This window comes from Varanus komodoensis, unplaced genomic scaffold, assembly GCF_004798865.1.
Source record: "Varanus komodoensis strain SLA01 unplaced genomic scaffold, ASM479886v1 scaffold17, whole genome shotgun sequence".
Taxonomy (NCBI): domain Eukaryota; kingdom Metazoa; phylum Chordata; class Lepidosauria; order Squamata; family Varanidae; genus Varanus; species Varanus komodoensis.
In genome coordinates this window covers 14,605,410-14,628,757 of record NW_025335505.1, presented here as the reverse complement: position 1 = coordinate 14,628,757, position 23,348 = coordinate 14,605,410, and the positions used below count along the sequence as shown (strand labels likewise).

The window sequence follows — 23,348 nt, the reverse complement described above, 5'->3', positions numbered from 1 at the left end:
ATCTCTGCAGTAAGGAGAAAAAAAAATGAAAAAGTGGTGATAAAACATAGGAGGGTTATAAGTGGAAAATACCAACTGTAAAGTTCAGTGGACAAACAATAATAAGGCTAAAAATAATGAAGCAATCTAAAAGTTAGTCTTTTGCACATATTGGATTTCATTTACCATTTCAATGTCTATCCTCCCTCCCCCTTCCCTCCCTCTCAATAACAATAACAACAACAATATTTTGTTTATAGAATGCCCTATAGGCAAAGCTCTCTTGGCAGTTTTGTGTACTTACCCACCTGACTGCTCACCCATAACTGGGCAGAAGTGTTTCCTTCAGTGTAGTCCCACCCTGTCTATCTGTGCTTTCAACAGGATGTCTGCTGAAGACAGCCATGAACATGCATTGCATGTATGCTGCACATGATCAGGAATCCTCAAATTCATTGAATAGACACCCCTTTTTGAATGACCCACCACATGCACAGTTCTTGGAAATGGGATTTGATGTTGATAGCGTTTTTGGTTCTCTACTTTGGTCGCCAGTTACACTACATAAATGAAAGGAGAGAATGGCCAGAAGAATTTGTGGATGCCAGGGATACAGTGCACCAGAATCCATTGGTTGAATCTTCAGGTATGAAGATCCAATACTTCTATTTGAAATATATACATTAATATAAGCAATTTGTGCATCTAAATAAGCATCTAATTAATGACTGTAAGATATAGGACTGTAGCAAGGACAGAAGATTTTCAAAGCACTGAATGGCAGGTCAGGAGATTTTGTGTCATGCTTTCATTCCCCCTCCCATCCATTCTTGACCTTTATTGCTTCCTCTTTCATGGATGGCTTTCCTCTTCATTTTCTTTTTATGATAGTTGCATTTTTAAGTATTTATATTTCCGTGTAGCATTTATATTTCTCTAAAGTATTTATATTTCTGATGTGGCCTTTTCCTCATGCATTTAATCTTGTGAGTTCACAATGTTGTGCATACCACACAGCAGAGGCACAAGCTATGGTATTGGTTGTTTTTAGTTTGTACTGTTTTTGTTCAGAAGAAATGTGACAGAACAGTGAAGTTAACATATGAGTCCTGTTAGTTTCACAGCTTTTCAGTTTAATAGATTTTGTTTGGAACCCATTTTTATTTTGCTCACATTTGTCTTAGGGCTGGCTCAGAGGTCTGAAAAGTGATATTTAAGAAGGTAAGTGTTGTAGAAATATTTATATTCCCCTGTTGCTAAAAGAAAAAAACATATGTTTACAATTTTGTGGTGTGTGGAGGGAGGTTCTGATTACAAACTGCTTCATCAAAAGGAAACAACAATCTTTCAATTTTGCAAAGGAAGGATATAAAGCATGTAAAAACGGTCCTACATATTTGTGACATCTATCCTACCTCCTTCTTATCATGGAGCTCATGTGCATGCATGAAATTCACAGGTACTGTGAATCTCCCATCCAGGCACTGACCAGACATTCTTCGCTTCAGCAAAGTGGCTATCTCATGTAGCTTCTTTCCATGGTAGGGCATAATGATGCTGTACAACACAATGAGAATGTTCATGTGGTATGACATCCTGTCATTGGTTAATTAATCCTCAGGTGTCATGGTGTGTGTCAGTCACTATTCTGAATATGCAAAAAGCTTGACATAATCCCCAGTGGCCAAGGTCAGATGAAACAACAACCACTGAATGGGAGTTGTATATGCAAAATGGCACCCATGGGCTCTCTACCTCACTATGAAATAAGTCATCCAAGATGAATTGCAGCATGTTATAAGAGCCAAATCAATATATAGGAGTCTGGGTGATGTAAAATGTAGAATTATTTTAAAGAATGATCAGGATGCACACTTCTTGGGCACCAATCCCTGTTAAACAAAGTGGAATTTACTACTAAGAAAACATAGAAAGGCTTACAATTTAAGGCTTCATCAGGAACTTACAGAATGTACTTGCTTCTCCAAAAGCTACCCAGTTGCAGCTCTCCAGCTATAACATGGAATAGAAACTCATGGCCAAACCGCTTTGTGATTTTTCAGAAGAATTTCCTGTGAAGCTATAAAAGTCTCCTCTAACAAGCCAGATCCATGGCTGTTTGTAAGGAAAAAAATGGAATGAGGAAATAGGTGCACTATGAGACAGACTGTCGATTGGAATGAACCGGGGAGAAGGGAAAGAGGAAACATGTGAATCAACTTTTATGAAATATAAAAAATTAAGAGATTTGTTAAATAAAATGCTACCCACTCTTTGTTGACTGTGCCACTTACTGGGCGTTCTGTTATGGCTTATGCATCCTCCTCTGTTTCTCTTCATTGCAACAGGAACAAAATATTCTGATTTGTTGTTGAATTTCTCTAATAAACAGAACAAAACAGAAGCTTCTTCCTATTATTATATTATTATTATGCCTATTCCAAGAACTGGGAATCAAGGTGGCCTACAACATTAAATATTTACACAGTTAAAACTTTAATAGAGATATATAAAAGTTATTATACAGTTAAGTCAGCTAAAATATTAATATTACATAATATACCAAAACTGAAACAGCAATAAAAATAACATGTTTTCTCAGTGTGAACACTATATGAAATGCCACAGAGGATCAAATTAAGCATTTACAATCAGTAGTTACTGCAGAAGAGGTGAAGCCATTCTTATTATATGCATGCAAGGGTGACTTTCAACTAGGGATGCTAGAGAAATTCAAATGGATTCAAATGTGTTCAGATTTCTGACCTGCAGGTTCTGTGGTGGACTAACTTTTTACTAGTCACATAAATTCTGTGGGCTCACAGGGCAGTTTTCTCTTTTGGGGTGGATTTGTGAATTTCACTTTGCGGGTGAATTGATGTGAATCAACACATTTAGTTGTTGTTTTTTTTAAACCCAATTCTATCAATAGCAGATGATGGAACAAAATATGCCTGAAAATCCACAAAATGAATATAAATCTGCTCATACCTACATGCAACAAAATCTTGTACTGTTTCCCCTGCACTGCTCTTCCTCTTATTTCTTTTGTCCACTTACTTCCTTTGCTTGCTCTGCTCCATTCTGTGTCAGTATTGTCTTCTTTGTGTCACCTGTCCTGGCTGATCTCTTCCCTTGTTTCACACTTTTCTTCCAATTCCTCCTGCCATTCGTCCTCCTCCCTCTTTTGCCTCCCTCTGCTTTCTGAACCCATAACTCAGACCATTGCAGGGTAGAGATGTGCTTGTAAAGCAGTGTTCAAGATTGTGTAAGAGATGGGCACCTTCCCCAAAGTTCTTCTCATTTTAACTTCAAATTGATCCAAGTTTTACCTCTGTCCACCCTATCCTTGCTGCATGCTCACTTTCTCTCTCTCTCTCCTTCTCTTTCATTCTTGGCTCAGAAGTGTGTATACTTTTCCTGAGCCAAAAGCAAGCCCTGCCTCCCAAATACCTGCCTTCTTCACAGTCAGTCACTTCTGGTCCCATCAGAGCCACTATCTTCTCTCCAGGCTACCTAACATAGTACCCTTTCTTTTGCCCTTCATAGTGGATGGCAGCAGGACAAGCAGAAATTGCAAGAACTGTATGATGAATGGCATGTCCCAGAAACCACTAGGTTTTGTGAATAAGCAGCGCATTGGGAGCAAATCCCAAAGAAAAGAGTCATGGAAGACTTAGAAGACACACAAGTCTGGAAGGTGCACAAGAGCTCTCCCTTACAAAAACAGATAGTTTGTTCATTTCTATCCCACCTATCCCCAGGGGTTGTGATTCTAGAATGGAAACAGGAAACTTCTACCTCCACCCAGCTATAACTAAGTCCAGTGTCACCTAAGTCACTGTCTACACAGTGGAAATTCTTAATCTTATTCATAGAACATTGGAATTGCCCAAGTTTTTGGTTCAATACTGCTATTTCCATGCTATTTACATGCTCACATGTAAATAATCTTTCAGTGCTTGTTGCTTTATCAGCTAAGACTTATGACTCATCATTTTCTCATGACCTCTTTATGACTTGTGTATGAATCTGCAAGCCCTTACCCTAAAAATTAGGTAAATCAGCAGAGTGCCTCAAACATGTTGGCTTTCCATGACAAGTATTATGCTATGCTATGGATATAATTTGCATTGCCCTGACTCTTGGTTTCTAGAATCTACTTTGGTTCCAGAAAGCACAGGCTAAAAACTGCATGGAACAAAATCGAAGGCTTTAGAACTGCTACAGACATGTTGGACAATGTATATTCAATGAAGAAAAAACTAAACTGCTAGTTTAAGACCTAAATTAAGGTTCTCTCATTTAGCTGAAGCTCCATGAACCCAGGAAATTGAAAGTTGAAATGGATGTCTTAGCAGGTGCATCCTATGATCAGTGATAACATGCCATTCCACATTTCTGGCTTTGCTTACAATTTACTGTCCACATACTCACACTATTCCTTGGTCTTTTAGCTCCAAATCCAAACAGGGAGGATGGAGTGCCTGGGACCAGTGATGATGCTTTTCTTCATCCTGGTTTTGATGTTGCCTTGTGATGTGCTTGAGCCTCAGTGTGTTGTTAGGGGACTCCTTCTGTGAATCATTCATAGTTTACATCAACCCTCCAGCTACCACCTCAGATGGAGAAGCTAATGCATGTTCAAGTCCAGTACATATTAAATGAACTCTCTTTCCTTAGTGACAGAGGCTAGCAATGTGTAGCTAGAGGAAACTATAGCTTGTTTACCATTTTCAGTTGACTGACTGAAGTACTATTTCAACATCTATCAGCCAATCAGTATGTAAATGCAGATGTGTAAATTTTGATGGGACATTTTATGTACACAATAGAAGTCTTTGCATCCCACCACATCAAAAATTAACAAAGTTCTTTTGAGTCATGAAAGATTTATGATCTTGCATAGCCAGGCACACATTCATTATCTGACTATATTTCTTTGGTTTCCAAAAGAATTGATCTCTATATAAGTCTCAAATATACTGTAGAGTATACAGAAATGAGGTACGTTACACTGAATATGGAGACTAACTACTGACTAAGCATGCAGAAGACTGCAATGTAAAACATGTAAGTGTTTATTCTGTGCTTTCCTTCTGTTATGTTATTCCTTAGCTCCCACCAAACATTGCAGTCAGTGGAGTGTGCCTGGGTCCATGTCAGTGCTACACATTTGTGCATTATGGGAAGATGCATGACTTATAGCACAATCCTGTGCATGCGGACTCAGAAGTAAGTCATATTGAGTAAGTGTGTATACAATACACACTTGTATGCACACAAGTGCTATGTTACATCCATAGCAAAAGGTTTTATAAATTCCTTCTGTTCTTGCTTAGATCAATATTTTGCGTGGGCAGAACTATCCATTCCTCTTTCAAGTTATCAGGTACAGGTATAAATTACCATCATGCTGAGTCTAAATGCTTTGTGGGTGTTTTGTTTGTTTCTCTTTTCTTTTCTTTGCTTTTCCAGGTGACTGGCAACTTGAATTTGAGTTCTTTTATCCCACCCATATTTACTATCTTGTCTAGCATATTCAAGAGATAAGAAACCTTGGTTAACTTATCGAAATCTATCTAGTTTATTTTATGCAATTGTAAGAGACACGTCATAATTTAAAAGCATCCAAAATTGATTGGTGCAAGGGTGGAAAGACTGTATCCTTTGATGGATGGATGGATGGATGCAGCCGGTAAGATGCACACTGTCTACTCTAAAATATCAAGTGTACTATCTCTGTCAGTTTTTCACAGTGGAGGATTTTAGGCTAGCTTATACAGTAAATCACTATTTATGGAACATTACAATTGCTTTAATAAAGTCACAGCTTTAGTTAATCCTGTGCCTCTGTCCACTGTGTTAATTCCTAGGTCAGGCAAAGACAGATAGTAAATATTTGATATGCTGGGGTGGGGGGTGTATCCTCCCCTCCCCATTTCATATTCATGTCAATGATGTGGTTTCATGGTATGCATTTTTTCAATATGATTGAAATGTAACACTAGCCAATTGGGATTTGTTATATCTGTAGAATACTAACACATGATAAACAGTGCTATGCATATGTAATTTAAACCTTTACTATGAAAAAGGCTGTAGAAACAGAGAGTGGGGGAAGAAGCACCATCAGAAGATGTGGCTTGCAAAATCAGACTCCAAGCTAGTAGGGAAAAATCTAAACAATAAATTCTCACCATGGTAGTTTTGGAATGTAAGTTAAACCAGCAAAATTGTCTGTACCTATCTCTGTTTTCCCACCCCTTTTCATGGGAATTTGATTACAAAGATATTTGGGTGGGAATCAGGTGCAGAAATGGGGTTTTATCTTAAATTACTATATTATAATCTAATACTGACTATTCCCAATGCAAGGCCATAGAATGTGTCAAACAAAGAAAGAGAACTATGGAGTATGTATGTATGTATTGATCCATGATTCACCCTAGCATAGCAGGGCAGTACCCAAGGGGAATAAAGTCTGAAATTTGCCACACTGTAATAGCATAAAGCCATCAAATAGTCTTCCTCAATATGATGCCCTCCAGATGTTTGGGATTAAAACTTCCAGCATTCCATAACATTGGGGACATTGGTTGGAGGGTCGATGGGAGCTGAAGTCCAAACCCATTGGAAGCAATCAGGTTGGGGAAGGCATAAAACGAACTGAAAGCATAAAATCAGCAGAGCAAGCCACCATTTTAACATGTCTGAGCAAATATGTATGTTTGCATCTGGCACTGAAATGCTGACAATGACAAGGCCAGACAGGTGCCAGTGGGGAGGGCATTCCAGAAATTGAGTTCCAGCCAAGAGAAGGCCCCCTGCTTAGCTTCTACATACTGAGCTTTCCCTGGCAAAGAAACCTGGAGATGATCTTCCTCTGATGAGCTTAAGACATGGGCAAGTTAGTCAAAGGAGGAAGTCTTCTTCAGGTATTTGACCCCAAGCCATTTATTGGTTTAATAGTAAGCACTGCCACCCAGACTTTGAGCTGGGCTCAGAAGCCAATGAGCAACCCACGTAATTTCTTAAGAAGCAAAGTGACATGATCCCAGCCAGTTATGCTAATAAATCAAAATTTTGTAACTACATTCTGCAATATTAGAGATGTAATTCCTTAAGCACCAAGAGCAGACAATTTAATTGCCAGAATTTGGATATTTTTGTAGAAAGAGATTCAATAATAGAGATTCAATATCCAGAAACCTTTTCTGCTTTTTCTTGGTTCTAAGCTTTAAATAAGAAAAAAGAAGATAAATGCAAACCAATCCCAAACCTGATCAGCTAGTGATTGAGGGTCAAACTACATGCTATGTTAATTGAATGAGATGTAGCTGAACCTATTCTCTCTCTCTCTCTCTCCACACAAACACACACAAACACAAACAGAGTACTTTAGGATTGCCTCTGATTTAGATCAGCATGCACTGGGGATTAAACAACCTCCCACTTGTTTTCTCCCTGGAAAACACTCACGTACATGCACACACACATCCAAACACACAGAGAGATTGTTTAAAAAGTGGGGAAAGGGCTCCATTAGAATCAATGGAGGCTTTCTTTCATTTTTTAACTCTGCGCTGTTGGTGAAGGGAGAAGGGATAATTCAGGTATCAAACAATGCATGTGTGTTTGTGTGCATGTAAAGGACAGTTTAATTTTCTCCTTGTGTGTGTGCTGGTCCCAATACATTTCAGGATTGTATGCACTTACTCGAAGGTTTAAAAAAATTAAGCAAAGAAAGGGAAAGAGAAAAGAACAGAAATCAGCTCTGCTACACAATTAACATACCATGTTGTTTGACCCATAGACTTTTGCCTGTCAGTGCACTATGTGACAAAATTGCTTATTGCACAGGTCAGCTTTGCAAACTGAATGGAATTTTTATTAGCCCATTTGCAGTCGAGTCTTGTGGCTAAATACACACAAGTGGGCTTAAAGATTTGGCAGGAAAACAGCTTTTGCACTTGAGCTGAAAGGATGACATCCTCATCAATACTGCAGGAGCTATAATATTGTTCATCCTCTGCTTTGACCATGGTACATGAAAATAGTTCTCATTGGTGGTTGCAATGGGTAGAAATGGAGCAGGACCATCAAAAGCTATCTAACAGAAATTCCCTGGTTCAACTGCTATGCATGCATTCATTCATATTTTGACTCTTTCCCATTTCATGGACTCCATGGCTATGTACCTGGGTCTCCTCTTAGGCCTGCAGTAAGTCTAAGACTTTATTTAGGAATATCTTGGATGCTGCCTTCTTCATATGGTGCATCCAATATGCCTCAAAAACTTAGTAAATACAATTTTCCTGAACTCGCCGACGGTGCCATGTATGCACAGGAGAATTCAAGGCCTGTGTAAACCCACTGCACCAAATCCGAAATGAATTGCCTTTCTCCAGAAGGCCCAGCTTCTGTTACGAAGCATGAAACCAGACAAAGGGAAGTCCCCTATCCTTGCTCCAGGCAGAACTAGGTCCAAGGAGATGTTGTGTGGTGTTGTGGTTAGAGGACTAGACTGGGATCAGGGAGATCCAGGTTCAGATTTCCAGCCATGATACTCATTGGGTGACTTTGGACTAATCACCCACTTTTAGCCTGATCAATCTCACAGGGATGCTCTTGCAAGGATAAAAATGGAACCATAAAAGCCACCTTGGGTTTCACACACGAGGAAAAAAGGCAGGATATGAATGCAATGGAATGCATACATACATACATAGGAATATTTGGAGTTTTATACTATATTCCATGGCATGACTATGATGAGAATTCCAACATAGATCTAATTAAAATGCCCCCCCCCCAAAAAAAAAACCTTGCTGGCAAATCAATACTGTTCCCCATCCCTAGTTGCATGCAGAAATCTTTAATGCCTCTAAGTTGTAGTAGTCCACCTCAACCTAAGAATTTACAGATAGACACCAAATAATGAGAAAGATCCTAATTGCATATGGCCATCTTTTCAAATTTGCTAAGGAAAAACAAACAAAAAACAACCCCCAAACAAAATAGTGTTAAGATTGGATAGGGAGTTGAAGTCCTGGTCTTCCACCTAGGTGCCTGCTATGAAAAGAAGCTGGAGGTGCACACGCTCTGTGATGGTCAGGCTAAGTGTAGCCAAATGAGCTGTAATCTTCAGGTTCACATTTCTAAAATCCCTAGAGCTGCTAAATATGGATCGACACACTTCTAGAGTAGATACGATTAGGTGAAACGTGACTTGTTGAGATTCATAGATGTGCTTCTTGCTGATAACCTCTCCTTCAGCACAGAGTCTCCTTAATAAAATAATTTGAGGAAAGATGTGTAGATCATAATTGTTTTGCTCCCACGATTACAAGTTTAATTGCTACATCTAAGTGTTCTGTACATCTTGCACTGCCCCTTGAAAACATTTCTCAGAGGCAGAGACTGTTATTACTTTTTCCTAATCCAATGAGGTTAAAATATTAAATCTGAACTTTTGCTTTCTAACAATTAAGAACCTCCCACTTCAATCTGTTAATGCACAGCTAGTAATCATGCTAACTTTTCAGTGCATGGCCTTGGTGGTTTATCTGTGAGCCACAGAAAGCAATGAAAGACCTTCTGATTATTCAAATGCTTATACATAACACATGCATTTTATCATAGTAACTGAAGTACAAAAGGCTATTGTTTTCATAGCACTTGAACAAATGTTTTATGTTATTAGGGGCTTTGTCTGTACTAACAGAAAGTCTAAGAAATTAATGTACAAATTCTTTCTGAAAGGGGGAGAAACATGATAGATAATATAAAGTGTCACCCAGGCGAATGCGACTGAATATCTATTTGTCCAGCAGGGCATTTCTACACTATCCACCCTCACACTGAAGACCCCCTCCATGGCACCCACTGAAGGGCTCCCCTTCAAACTGAGAAAAACCAAAGAAAAGCTTGGGAATGGCATCACAGCTGCAGGAGAAATGGGAAAGCACCCAAATCCAGAAGCAAACTGCCTTTCTGCTCAGCTTGGAATATTGCCTATTATTATTATTATTATTATTAAACTCTGTAATTATTATTTCAGAAAGAACACACCATTCCCTCTCTCTAAAACAAGCAAACAGACTTGAGAGGTTTGCCATTTATGAACAAAAACAAAGCTGGGGTGTCACAATGTTGCTTGAAAAACCCGCACAGAGCCATGAATAGGGAATGATGAGCGCATAAATGCCTAATGTAGAAAAACTGTACATGCCCTGCCCTTTTCCTTTTCATGTTATTTCTTGCATTCTAAACCATCCAATAGTCTCAGCTCTCTGGGTGGTTTATAAAAATGAAAAGCCTTCACATGCAATTATTATGCATAATCTAAAAACAGCTTGGCTACAATCAGTCACACATACATACTTTTGTCATCCTCATTTTTCTTGAGCATCTTGGGATTATTTATTTATTTGTTTGGGAGTCCTGAAGGCCAGTAGCTGAGTAGCTAAAGAGAGGCATTCTGAATAATGCAATTGTCTACAGTGTTTAGGAAGATGCAATGGCCACATGTGAAGAATGATTTGCCAAAATCTGGAAAATAGCTTGACCGTGTTAAATTCAAATGTAAGGAGGAGGCAGTAGTCTAACACAGTGCCTATCATTAAATTAAATGGTTGCAGAGTTTCATTCTTCTACGTGTGCTTATGTGCAGGCATATGATTGTGCAAGTCAATGTAATGAGGAAAAGGGGAGGGTTTATGGTATACTTGGGCTCACAGTAGCCTTTCTGCAATCTGTGGAAGAATCTTTCCATTTGGGAAGGCTGGGAAACCAGATATTTCTCAGACTGCTGTCTTAAATCCAGCAGAACCCCTGCCAGTTGGTGCACACAGTGTTCAACTAGACTGACCAGTGATCTTTCTCATTAAGAAGCATCCTTCTGTGTTGATTAGCCATTCTCTGTCTTTTTCTGGTTCCCCATGCCTTGCTGATTTAGGAGAGATGTGCCGCATCAATTTTGTGGAGCCAGTTAGGTTGTTCAAGAACTAACTCCTTAAAACATCAGCTACTTCTTCATGATGTGCACACTGAGCTCTCCATTTATTAGAATGGAAGGGTTCTCCATTGTAGTGGAGGGGAAATTCTTCATTCGCTTTTTCCATTCAAGCAACCTGTGTGCTCTGCATTAACATTAACTGGGGAAGACTCTGGTGTACAGGGTCTGTATGTGCAGCAGGGTCCCCAATAAACCTTTGTACCTTCAAATCTGAACATAAGATTGCAGCTTCCTGGGGGCAGGGAGCAGTTTGTGCAGTTTTTCAAGCAGCATGCAAGCTCTTAAAATTGTGGTCTTTGGCTTATTTCATCAAGTTGCACATATTTTTGGAAGCTTATCCCATGGATACCGTCTGTTTCTCAGATTAGCAACTGATATGGACACCCAGACATTCTTTTTTTGTTCCTAACAGACTCTGTTTCAAGAGATTCTTGCTAGACTGGCACTAATACAAAAATCAAGGCAGCACTTGGGTACAAACGCTGATTTATTTTTGTGGCTCTATTAAAATTAACCCACCATATTCCTACATTTTTCATAGCCAATATACAATTAAATGTACAGTACATGTACCCTGACACTCTCACCAAAAGCATTGTTTAAAAAAATAAATGAACTGGAGGGTCAGGTGTCATTTAAAGAATGTGGAAGAAACTGTGTGTAGGGAATTAGTGTACAATAAAAACCTCATGCAGAAAAAGCACCTGAGTCTCTGTGACTACAAAATGGGAATAATATTGCTACCCTAGCTTATACAACACAGGCCATTGGAGCATCCAACTCAGTATTATATAATCGGCAGCAGCTGCTTAAAGTGTCAGATAGAGATCTTTCCCAGTCCATTCCAAAGATGCCAATGATTGAACTTGGATTTTTTTTCCATGCAAAATATAATTTTGAGCCATGGCCTGTATCCCCAGTTATCTGCTCAAGGTTGCCATGTGAATTACAAGATAATGGATTGAATCAAGGTTTTGTTGTAGAGTAGGCCCACTGAAATCAGTGGGACCTAGAGTAGTCATAACTAACTTAAACCCTATTGATTTCAAGGACTAAGTCTGGACACAGCTCCCAAGAGATGAAAATGGTTGAAAAGTGGGATAAGGAATTTCATACTCAGCCAGTGAAATCAACACCATTTTCGCAGAAGAGATGGCAACTAATACATGCAGTAATACATGCAGTTCTCTGCCAAGGACTGGAGCCAGGAGCCCACCCTGATAAATATTTATAATTTCCACAAGTAAGCTCAGTTTGCTTTCACTTTTCCGAGTTTCTTCAATAAACAAACAAAAAAGCAAAACAAATTTTAGTTTGAGGCATTTCAAAATCAACCTCGAAGGTATTATCTGTGTAAATCACATTTCCCCCTTCTCTCTTCTCTTCTCTTCTCTTCTCTTCTCTTCTCTTCTCTTCTCTTCTCTTCTCGACTAAATGTCCTTTGCATTAACTAAATAATGAACATATAAATTACCCAGCTTGAAGATCTCAGCTTGATCTTTAGACATTTCCCTAGGTTGCTATAACCCATTCTTTTGTGTCTTGATTTAACATACAGCCAAAAGACCCACTGTCCACATTACTTGTAAAAGACAGAAGAGCACTTTACTGAATTGCATCCTCATCTTAAGAGGCACTTTAAAAAATACAACTGGAAGGATAATACATCATCTAAGATTTGTGGCTCCAGAAACACTTTTTTTCAGGGTGCCCCCGTAAGTTGTTCTCTGCAAGAAAGGGTATGCTGAATGTTATCCCCAAGGCATTTCTGTCCTTCACCACTGGGAAGTTTTCTAATTGTGTGCTAGCCTAGAAATGTGGTCTACATGTTGGTGTTTTCAGATGGAGAGTTGCAGATGACTAGCAGTGGATAGCAAGTGTTTGATGGAGAAAGTGTGATATTCAGCCAGAGACACTTTGCTTGGTTTAGAGCTGTATCCTCCTGTCACAACCTAAACAAACAAATTTCCTTGAGAGACACAAGGCAACATTTTGCAACATGCAGTGCACAGCATCATCAACTTGCTTAGTTTCTGTGTAACAGTCTTTTGGAGTGCCAGGTCTCCATCAATGTATACTGATGATTCATGCAGGTTGAATTGGTAGTTCTTTGAAGTGATGAGGTATGCTAAACTGAACAGAAAACTTCTGAAACCACTGGTTTGGTTCTCATGAAATAAATTTGTACTTCTTATATCTTGTGTAGGACACATAAGCATTTCTGTTGCAACTTAGGATATAGCACAAGTGCTTCAGTGTTTAGACTGCCAGATTAGTATCAGCTGAGGGCCTTGCTCAGCATCAAATCCATGGAGTGGGTCTCTCTCTCTTTTTCAGAGGCTAGCCTACCTCTTGGGGTTTCATTTTTTCATTCATTCATTCAGCAGTCCTACTGATTGTACTGTTACCACACAGAAGTCTCTGAAATCAGGAGTTTCTGAGTTTCCAATGCCCCACTGAGCTAAAGCTGGCAGGATGGGAGGAATGACAGAATTTTTCTTTGCCTCCTCATTCCTCATTTTTCCTGGTTTCCACTAGACAAGCTTTTTAGCATTTTTAGTAAGGGAACTTTAGAGGGGAAAAGAGGAAGGCTGGAAGATGTTCAGGGAAATCATATCCTGTACTCTCCAATCTCTTCTCCTCCCTGCCTATCAGCATAACTGGAATAGTTCATGGTCATATTTCTAACCCCCAAGATGGGATTGCTGCCTCTAACCATGGAGAGCTTTTCCAAGACCTCCCTGGTTTCTGGGATGCTCACCCAGGGCTCACAGGATTATTTTCTGAAATGTATTCACTGCTCAGTAAATAGGACATATCTGGGCAGTGAGCAAAACAAACCCATCAGAATACAGCAGAGATGTGGTAACACTAAAACCTTAATAAAACAGTCAGCACATGTGCTATACAACAGGAAACTGAGCCCTATGAGGAGAAACTGAAATAATTGGACACATTTAGCTTTGAGAGGAGGTGACTGAGGGGAAGTATGATAACACTGTTCAAGTATTAGAAGGGTGTCACAAAGAGGATCTCTTCTCAGTCATCCCAGAGTGCAGGACATGGAATAATGGACTCAAGTTACAGGAAGCCGGGTTCTGATTGAACATCAGGAAGGACTTCCTGATTGTTAGAACAGGACAACAATGGAGCCAATTGTCTAGGGAGGTTGTGAACTGTCTCACGTAAGAAACATTTGCGATGCAGATGGATAGCCACATGAGAAGAATGGTTTTACTTGGAATCCTGCACTGAGTAAAGGGTTGGACCTGATAGCCCTCTGGCAACTTCCAACTCTACTATTCTATGAGGAAGAGTGGGGTGAGGGACCACAAATGACAGGATAAGTGGCCCACCAGATATTGGTGAATTGTACCTCGTTTCATTCCATGCCCTTGCCTATGCTGCAAGTTACAGCCCACAGTGATGTAAGAGATGTTGCATGGTTCCCATCACTGACTGTCTGGAATTCTTAGTTTTTCAGTTCCTTTAGTATGCTCAGGACAAATATGTAAAAACCAACTAACCAATCAATCAGTTGCAAGATTTGTCCCTGGGAAAAAGCAATTCTTCTCCCAGTTAGTACATCCATTAACCGGATGAGTGCTGCATAGAATGTGATTGTGGCTATTTCCTGGATAATACCTATGGCAGCCCTAATGTCCTTGTATACAATCTCAGTACCACATTGCGCACTTTTGAAAGTTTTGCTTTCAAGGGCTGAACACCATGCCTGCTATATTACTCCATTTATCTTGCTTTCATGGCAAGGTGACAGACTATTCCACACACACACATTGCAGTGATGCTTTATCATTTTAAGGACTTTTTTTAAATGTTAATTTTATATGTATTGCAATTCCATTGCGTGCCTACTCAGTTTAGCAGGGCTTAGTTCAAGGTAAAGAGGTATATAATTGCAAACTGAAAACTGTGAACATTCCTTTATTATGTCGGACTTTCTTTCTTTATTTCAGACCCAGAGCAAGAAAAATTCCTTCACACATTATGCACCTATAGGAAATCATACTACTTGTGCAGTATAGGGACAAGTATAAATATAATACTATTGAGGAGGAGGAAGAGAAACATCTTTCTGAAAAGTCCAAATGCTTGGAATTTTCCTTGAGAAATTTATTTAGCAGGGAAAAATTTAGTGTATCATGCTATGCTAATATGTGGTTTGGTGCATTATGCTGAACTATGCTTCATGGTCAAGTGTTGCTTGCTCAAAGAAGATATAAACCACTTTGAAGTTCAGCATCTTTCAGTATTTGACAAGTTATTTCTTTACTCCCAGGTATCCAGCAAAGCTAATAGAGAGATCCTGTCGCTAAGCAGTGTCTAATGAGCCTAAAAGCTTAAACAATAGCATAGGACAAGTGCTTGAAAATTGCTCAAGTTGGTCACAGGGAGAGCAATTCTATAGACCTGGAGTGCATCTCATACAAATCTTCAGAGTGTCCCTTGCACAAAAGCAGCCTTGGAAGACCTTGGAGAGGTCTGAAAGGAGATGCTTCAATAAGCGGGGAAAATTGGTACTAGTAGCCAATTGGTACTGCAGTAGTTGCCTGTTGGTTTCTGGTCCAACTTCAAGGTGTGGTGGAGCTCTTTGCCACAGGATGCGGTGATGGCCACCCACTTAGATGCTTTTAATGTGGGATTAGATGCATACATGAAGGATGTGGGTTAGTGGCCACTAGTCAGTAAATGACTATTAGTTGGTCCACTAAGTGCAACTAGCATTACTATATGTACTCCCTAGTCCTGTGCAGCGTTGCTCTGAATACTGGTCACTGGGAAACAAGATCTGGTGGAACCAAATATCTGCATGGGTGCAGGATCATTGACCTGATCCAGGAGGTTTCTTTTACTAATTTGAGGGTTGATAACGTTGGATTATCAACACATACACTCCTCGAATTGTGTGTGTGTGTGTTTTGCTTAAATCTCGACCTGTGTCAACGCACATGAATTCGCATCAGATCAAATTCGCCATCCCGACGGTCCTTCTTCTCCTCGCCAGCTGCAGAGGTCCCTTTCGCCCCTTGATCGCTAAGCCCCCTTCCCTCTCCCTCTGCTCGCTCGAGCTTCCAAGATCCGAGCTCAGGGCAGGCTAAGGGCAGCAGCTTCACAGTCTCACCAAGGGCATGTGTGAACCCTTTGCACATGCTCAGTGGGGAGGTGCAGGAGGAGGGCGGGGACGCACAGCAGGCGTTAAAAAGTGGAGTGAAAACGAGCCGGTTCTTGCTAACGCGAAGGCAGCGGGAAGACCCGCCTTAGCCCCGCCTGGCTCGGGAGAACGGCAGCCGCTGCTCGCCTCCTCGCTCTTCCCTCTCTGCTGCCTGCCCCCGTCGCTAACCGCAGCGGCTGGGCTGCTCGCCGAAGCGCAGGGAGGCGGACAGCAGTCACCGGAGTCACCACTGGCCCGAGGGACTAGCCAGGGCTGAGGCTCACCCGGAGAAAGCTCCGCGACTTCGGGCGGAGGCTGAAGTCGCGGCATCCCGCCCGAGGCTCCTGTGCCCAAGTCAAGTTCTTTGCAGGAGTTGGATGCGGATGAAACTCCGAAAGATTTGTCAGTGGTGGGAAAGAGGATGCCAGGTTCCGCCCGCACGACTCCTCCTCCTGCATCTTGAGCTTCGTGGATCCGCTTCGCCCCTGCTTTGAAAGTCAAGAAGACCCGCTTGGGGGCTGCTCGGTGTATTGAGGACCCTGTGACATTTTGATTTTAGTGGGGGGGGGGGGGAGAGAAAGGGATGCGGAACAAGTGACTGCTAGCATCTCTGTGCTGATTCGAGGACGGTGGCTTCTTACGGACAGCTATTGCAATTAGGCAAATCAGCTAACCTGCGAATGCAAAGGGTAATTGGAAAGGAAGCGGGGGAGATGTTCTCTGACCGAAAGAGAGAAACGCTATGTGGCAACCGGATGTATATTATACTTTTCTGCTAGTCCTGATATGCCGTCCTCGGCAGCAATGGAATATGATCCCCCATTCCAAACTAGGCTGCTTAAGGTAAGTTGGTGAGTTTAAAACTTTAAATAAGAACAAAATTCCCTGTTAAGGAAAAGCGTTATGGGCGAGAACAGTTTCGTACGGCCGACCTCCTGTTAGCGATGACTTTTAAATAATTGCAGGCATTGGCAAAGAAAACTTGTTCTAAGTTCTTCAGCCCGAAGACATTACTTTAGGATACTAATTAGCCCATAGCGCCCTCTGGTGATTTGCAAGTAAGCCTTTTCATGAATAAGCCACGTGTGGGAAAAAAGCATTCTCTTGTCGCTGCCAAATGCAGAGTTGCATGTACAATTGCATCTGGGAAGTAAAATGCCTTTGTCAGAGAAAGAGCCCATTTGTTCTTCTAGGTACAAAGCTCAGTGATGTGCAAAGATCTGCTCACATTCACATTTGCTTGGTTATGAAACTTTGTTAGTTCAATGTTTGCATGACAAATACGAAAGAAATAATCACATTAAGCACATGATAGACAGCATTCCAGATTATGCTTCTGAGTGAAGGCTAGCTCTTAGCTAACACAATTCTGTAATGCTTCTTTTGGTAAAGCTCTAATTTGTGGGCTCTTGCTATTCTGAAAGGCAAAATAACTAGATGGAAAACATTTTAAAAACCAGATTTTAAAAGAAACATGATTTAAGAAATGAAGAATTAATTTCATTCTATTTCTGATATTAATTTGACAAAACAAACTTCTAATATGAATGTTTTAAGTAGTATTCATTATTATCATGAATAATAATTCCTATGTACATTTTTTATGACAGGTGTTCTTGCTTCTTTTACAGGCAAGACCAACATGCAGAGTGAACAGACTCCAGAAGAAGTTACTTTTGAAGAAAAAGAGATCTGTATCCTGTTTTGTGTTTTTAATTTGGTTTTGCAATGATGAGATAAAGCTAACTGAATATCCAAGAAAGGGACTAGTTTCACAGATTGATGGGGACATGAAGATAATGAAAGGAAATGTTAAAGCTACCAGTCCTTTATATGATCATCAAAGCAAACAAAGCTCTCAAGATTCGAACTTAGCAAGTTTTAGAATTATGGCAATTGTGTCCAAATTGATGGATGGAGTTATTTTGCAGAGTCTCCTACATACCACAAAATAAGCAATGAACTTTTTTTGTGCAGTAGAAGAGAACCGGACAGAAGGTGACATAAATTCACTATTTAATATTTTCTGGGCAAAATTCTACTTGTGTCTTAATTTTTTGTATATGTATTATTATGAGGTTTTGTTTTCCTATAATGAAAATAACTGGATGTAACTCCCCCCACTTTTTTTCCCCTAAAGTAACTCCATCATTAACAACAACATAATCACATTAGATGTGATTTTCTTCGCTGCACTTCATGGCTTGAGAGACATCCTTTTGTTATCAGACTTCTCATCAGGTTAGCATATGTGGAATTACGCTCTGTGATTTGGCTTCCTTTGTGGCAGAATGGTGTCTACCTACAGTTCAGAATTTAGAGCTGTGCCTAAAGAACATACCAGATAAGAACTGTGTGCATACATTGTGCCATAGAAGTCCTCCCCTTATCCCCACTGATGTAAAAAAACTTTCCAGTGTCTTATCCCACTGATAGCTTGATTCATGTATGAGAGCTGAACACTGTGGATTTTCAGAGGTACAAGCCTGACGGGAGGAAGCTGCCTAATGGATCATGGCTCTAATGTTTACAGGACATCCACTATTTCTAGCATTAGTGATGTTGGCAGTCTCCACTTATGAAGAGTCTGTAAGCAATTACTCCGACTGGGTGACTTTCACTGAGGAAGTGGATCAGTATGAGAAACAAAAACTGGAAGTTTTCAAGGCTAGCCAGAAGATGAAAAAAACAGTTCCTCACCCGAGCTTATATTTTAATGCTGATGAGATCCCAGCATGGAGGCAGAAATCTCACACCAGCCACCTCCACCTTTTTAGAGCAATCAGAAGTGCAGTGTCAGTGATGCTCTCCAACCCCTCGTACTACCTACCTCCACCCAAGCATGCTGATTTTGCCGCAAAGTGGAACGAAATCTATGGCAACAATTTGCCTCCCTTGGCGTTTTATTGCCTCCTGTGCCCAGAAGATAAAGCAGCTTTTGATTTTGCCATAGAATATATGGACAGGATGGCCGGCTACAAAGACTGGTTGGTGGAGAATGCCCCAGGTGATGAAGTTCCTCTTGGGCACTCTTTAACGGGCTTTGCCACAGCTTTTGATTTTTTGTATGCCTCCTTGGATGAAGTCAGAAGGCAAAAGTACTTTGCCAAGATATGGGCAGTGAGTGAGGAAATGTATGAGTATTCCAAAATCCGTTCCTGGGGCAAGCAGCTTCTTCATAATCACCAAGCCACTAATATGGTGGCGTTGCTCATTGGGGCCCTAGTAACTGGAGGGGGCACAGAATCTCGAGCAAATGCCTGGAAGCATGCAGTAGTGGATGTGATGGAAAAGACCATGTTTTTACTAAACCACATTGTTGATGGTTCTTTGGATGAAGGTGTAGCTTATGGTAGCTACACTGCCAAGTCAATAACCCAGTATATTTTTCTGGCACAGCGCCACTTTGGAATTAACAATCTTGAAAACCACTGGCTTAAAATGCACTTTTGGTTTTACTATGCTACCCTTTTGCCAGGGTTTCAGAGAACTGTAGGCATAGCAGATTCCAATTATAATTGGTTTTATGGCCCTGAAAGTCAACTGGTTTTCCTAGATAGGTTTGTGTTAAAGAGTGGGGTAGGTAATTGGCTTGCACAACAAATTAGAAAGCACCGCCCAAAAGATGGACCGATGGTACCTTCCACTGCTCAGAGATGGAGTACCCTTCACACAGAATACATATGGTATGACCCAGGGCTAACTCCTCACCCTCCACCTGAATATGGCAGTGCTAAAATGCATGTGTTTCCTAACTGGGGGGTGGTTACATATGGAGCAGGATTACCAAACACTCAAACAAATACCTTTGTTTCCTTTAAATCTGGAAAGCTGGGTGGCCGTGCAGTCTATGACATAGTCCACTTTCAGCCATACTCTTGGATTGATGGGTGGCGAAGCTTCAACCCAGGGCATGAACATCCTGATCAAAACTCTTTTACCTTTGCTCCTAATGGGCAGGTGTTTGTCTCTGAGGCCCTTTATGGACCCAAACTTAGCCACTTGAATAATGTTCTAGTGTTTGCACCTTCTCCCACAAGTCAGTGTAATCAGCCTTGGGAAGGTCAACTTGGGGAATGTACACAGTGGCTTAAGTGGACTGGGGAGGAAGTTGGAGATGCAGCCGGTGACATTGTAACATCTTCTCAGCATGAGGACATGCTGTTTGTGAGCGGGGAGGCAGCATCTGCCTACTCCTCTGCAATGAAGCTGAAGAGTGTGTACCGTTCCTTGCTTCTGCTCAATCCTCAGGCTTTGCTAGTGGTGGACCATGTGGAAAAGGAGGAGGACTCTCCCATCAACTCCATCAGTGCCTTTTTTCATAACCTTGACATTGACTTTAAATATGTACCATATAAGTTTATGAACAAATATAACGGAGCCATGATGGATGTATGGGATGCGCACTATAAAATGTTTTGGTTTGACCATCATGGAAATAGCCCTATTGCTAGGATACAAGAAGCAGAGCAGGCAGCTGAGTTCAAAAAGAGGTGGACACAGTTTGTAAATGTCACTTTCCCTATGAAGAGTACCACTGCACGGATTGCCTACCTCTTCTATGGTCCATATGTCAATATTTCTAACTGTAGGTTTATCGATGATGCCCATGCAGGATTTCAGATTTCTCTGAATGTCAACAATACAGAAACTATTTTCTCTGTTGTAACTGACTATCTAAATCTGAGGACAAGGTTCAGCTATTTAGGCTTTGGGGGCTATGCCAAGGTAGCCACCCCAAGCAAGATTACAAGATTTGGCCTGGGTACCGAAGCTGTAGAGAAGCAGGCACTGAATGCCAGAACCATTTTCCCCTTTGGGTTTAAAGTGAATATAATAGCGGGCCTGGTCTTAGGGATTAGCTTGGCCGTCTTAGCCTTTCAGTGGCGGTTTTACATTTCCTTCGGTAAGCTTTTGCGCTGGGTCCTGATCCTAGTCATTGCCTTGTGGTTTGTTGAGCTGCTTGATGTATGGAGCTCTTGTACTCAGCCGATCTGTGCAAAGTGGAGCAGTGATGTGGCAAGTCCAGAACAAAGCACAGGGAAGGCCCTTGTGACTTTGCCAGATGTTATCATTACCTCTCTTCCCAGTTCAGGGGTGGAAATTCTGAAGCAACTCTTTTTCAACAGCAGTGATTTCATTTATATCAGGATACCTACAGGCTACCTTGATATCCCTGAAACTGAATTTGAGATTGACTCATTTGTTGATGCTTGTGAGTGGACAGCATCTGATGCTCAGAGTGGTCGCTTTCAGCTACTCCAAGGCTGGCTACATTCCCTAGTCAAAGACACCAAGCTTCATTTACAAAACATCCACTTACATGAAACCAGCAGGAGTAAGTTAGTTCAGCATTCTACCACCAGTAAAGACAAAAAGAGGCGGCCAAGGAAAAGGGAATCCATAGCAGAACAAAGGAACCGGTTGAGAGGAAGTTCAGACAAAGATGCCGAATACATCAGGGAACTGAGGAGACACCTTGCCTTTTATCCAAATGCACGCCCTGTGCTTAGTCTGAGCAGTGGGAGCTGGACATTAAAGCTGCCTTTCTTTCAAGAAATCATAGGCCCTTCGTTGAGAGCACTCTATGTAGTACGGGACCCTCGGGCCTGGATCTACTCTGTTTTGTACAAAAGCCAGCCTAGCCTTTACTCCTTGAGGAAGATTCCACAGCGCTTAGCCAGGCTGTTTCAAGTGGAAGGTAGGAAAGAAAAGTGTAGTTTAAATTCAGGTTATGCCTTTGAATACGAATTGCTGAGGGAGGAACTCTCCAATTCGAATTCAAATGCCGTCTCTGTGATGTCCCATTTGTGGCTGGCAAATACAGCAGCAGCCCTGAGACTCAACGGGGATTTGCCGCTGGCAAATTACCGCCTGCTCAAGTTTGAAGACATTGTCAACTTTCCCCAGAAGATGGCTGAAACTGTCTATGCCTTCCTCGGCATCCCTCTGTCTCCTGCTAGCTTAAACCAAATATTATTTGCCACGTCCACTAATCTTTTTTATCTTCCATATGATGGAGAAGTCTCCCCAGTGAGCATCCAGGCTTGGCAGCACAATATGCCTCGGGAGGAAATTAAGCAGATCGAGGACATCTGTTCAACTCTAATGGACCGCTTAGGATATCCAAAGTTTACTGATTTAGATGCTGCAGGTCAGCAGTAGTTTGCACTAAGGATTTCCAGGCTCTTCAATTTGTAGATAAGAATCTGGTTTATTCTTGTAAAATGTCTGTACAGTCTGTTAAACTTGCAGAGAGAGATTATTTTACATGAAATGAGATATTTGGTCTAGTAAGCCTCCCCCCGCCACACCCTTGCATTCCAAACAAAAACTCGTAATTACTGCTGCTGTCTTTGAAAATAAAGCTGTGTGAATCTTTACATTCTTTTCCAGATGGGCACTGGAGAGCTCAGGGGATTGTTAATAGGATAAGGTACCTTTCATTTCTAGGCTATCAGTATGAATCCCAGCCAGGCAGGGAGTTGCCAAGTGTCGCTGCTGTCTGCTGGTTATTTGGTGGCCAACATGAAATCAGTTGGGAGGAGGCAGGACTCAGCCCTGGTTTTCTAGGAACGACTGCTGTATCACAAAGCAGACTTCAGATTTGGCAGCAATTATCTCCCCTGGGTTAGATTTACTGGCACGTTATGTCTACTTTTAACTACTCCAGCAGTGCTGAGAAGCTGTAAACGCAATGTAACCAGCCAGTTAAACTATGTTTATGATTGCCTAACATCATTGGAATGACAGAAGACAGATCCCTACAAGCACACACACACACAGACACACACTTTGGCAAGATTTCGATGTCCTTTTGACAGCCTTAGCAAAAGACACCAAGAACCAAGCTGACATGGAAGCCGAAGAGTATTTTGTTATGTGTTTTCTATAGGGAAGAAGAGAGGTCAGTCAGATCTTTTTCAGGATAACATTCCCTTCTGTAACCATTATGTGGTTTTTTTTAAAGGGGAGCAGGGAGAGAACTTATGGAAAATAATGGCAGCTTTGAGATTATTTTGTTTTCTTTAGCACCTCAACTTATTTCTTGGTTACAAAATTTGCTCTTCATGGAGGGGGATTGCTTTGATCTACCATGAGGTGACCTTCTGGTATAGTTGAGCATCTCTGGACTAGGCTAGGGTTCTAGATGAAATCTGCATGAGAAATTGCAAT

The 23,348-nt window shown here is 41.1% G+C and overlaps 1 protein-coding gene across 2 annotated transcripts; it reads left to right on the top strand.

Moving 5' to 3' along the window:
- The first annotated feature begins 16,760 nt into the window (after positions 1-16,760).
- On the top strand, positions 16,761-22,555 carry DSEL (dermatan sulfate epimerase like). 2 transcript variants are annotated; one of them, XM_044426459.1, is made up of 2 exons: positions 16,761-17,015; positions 17,804-22,555. In XM_044426459.1, the coding sequence occupies exon 2, from the start codon at positions 18,687-18,689 to the stop codon at positions 22,335-22,337; it is 3,651 nt and encodes a 1,216-aa protein (XP_044282394.1). In that variant the 5' UTR covers positions 16,761-17,015; positions 17,804-18,686; the 3' UTR covers positions 22,338-22,555. The 2 variants fall into 2 exon arrangements, with proteins under 2 accessions (XP_044282394.1, XP_044282395.1); XM_044426460.1 differs by having other exon boundaries at positions 17,783-22,555.
- The last annotated feature ends 793 nt before the right edge of the window (positions 22,556-23,348 follow it).

Coding starts and splice junctions, on each gene's coding strand:
- DSEL (XM_044426459.1), top strand. CDS start 18,687: ATGGCTCTAATGTTTACAGGACATCCACTATTTCTAGCATTAGTGATG.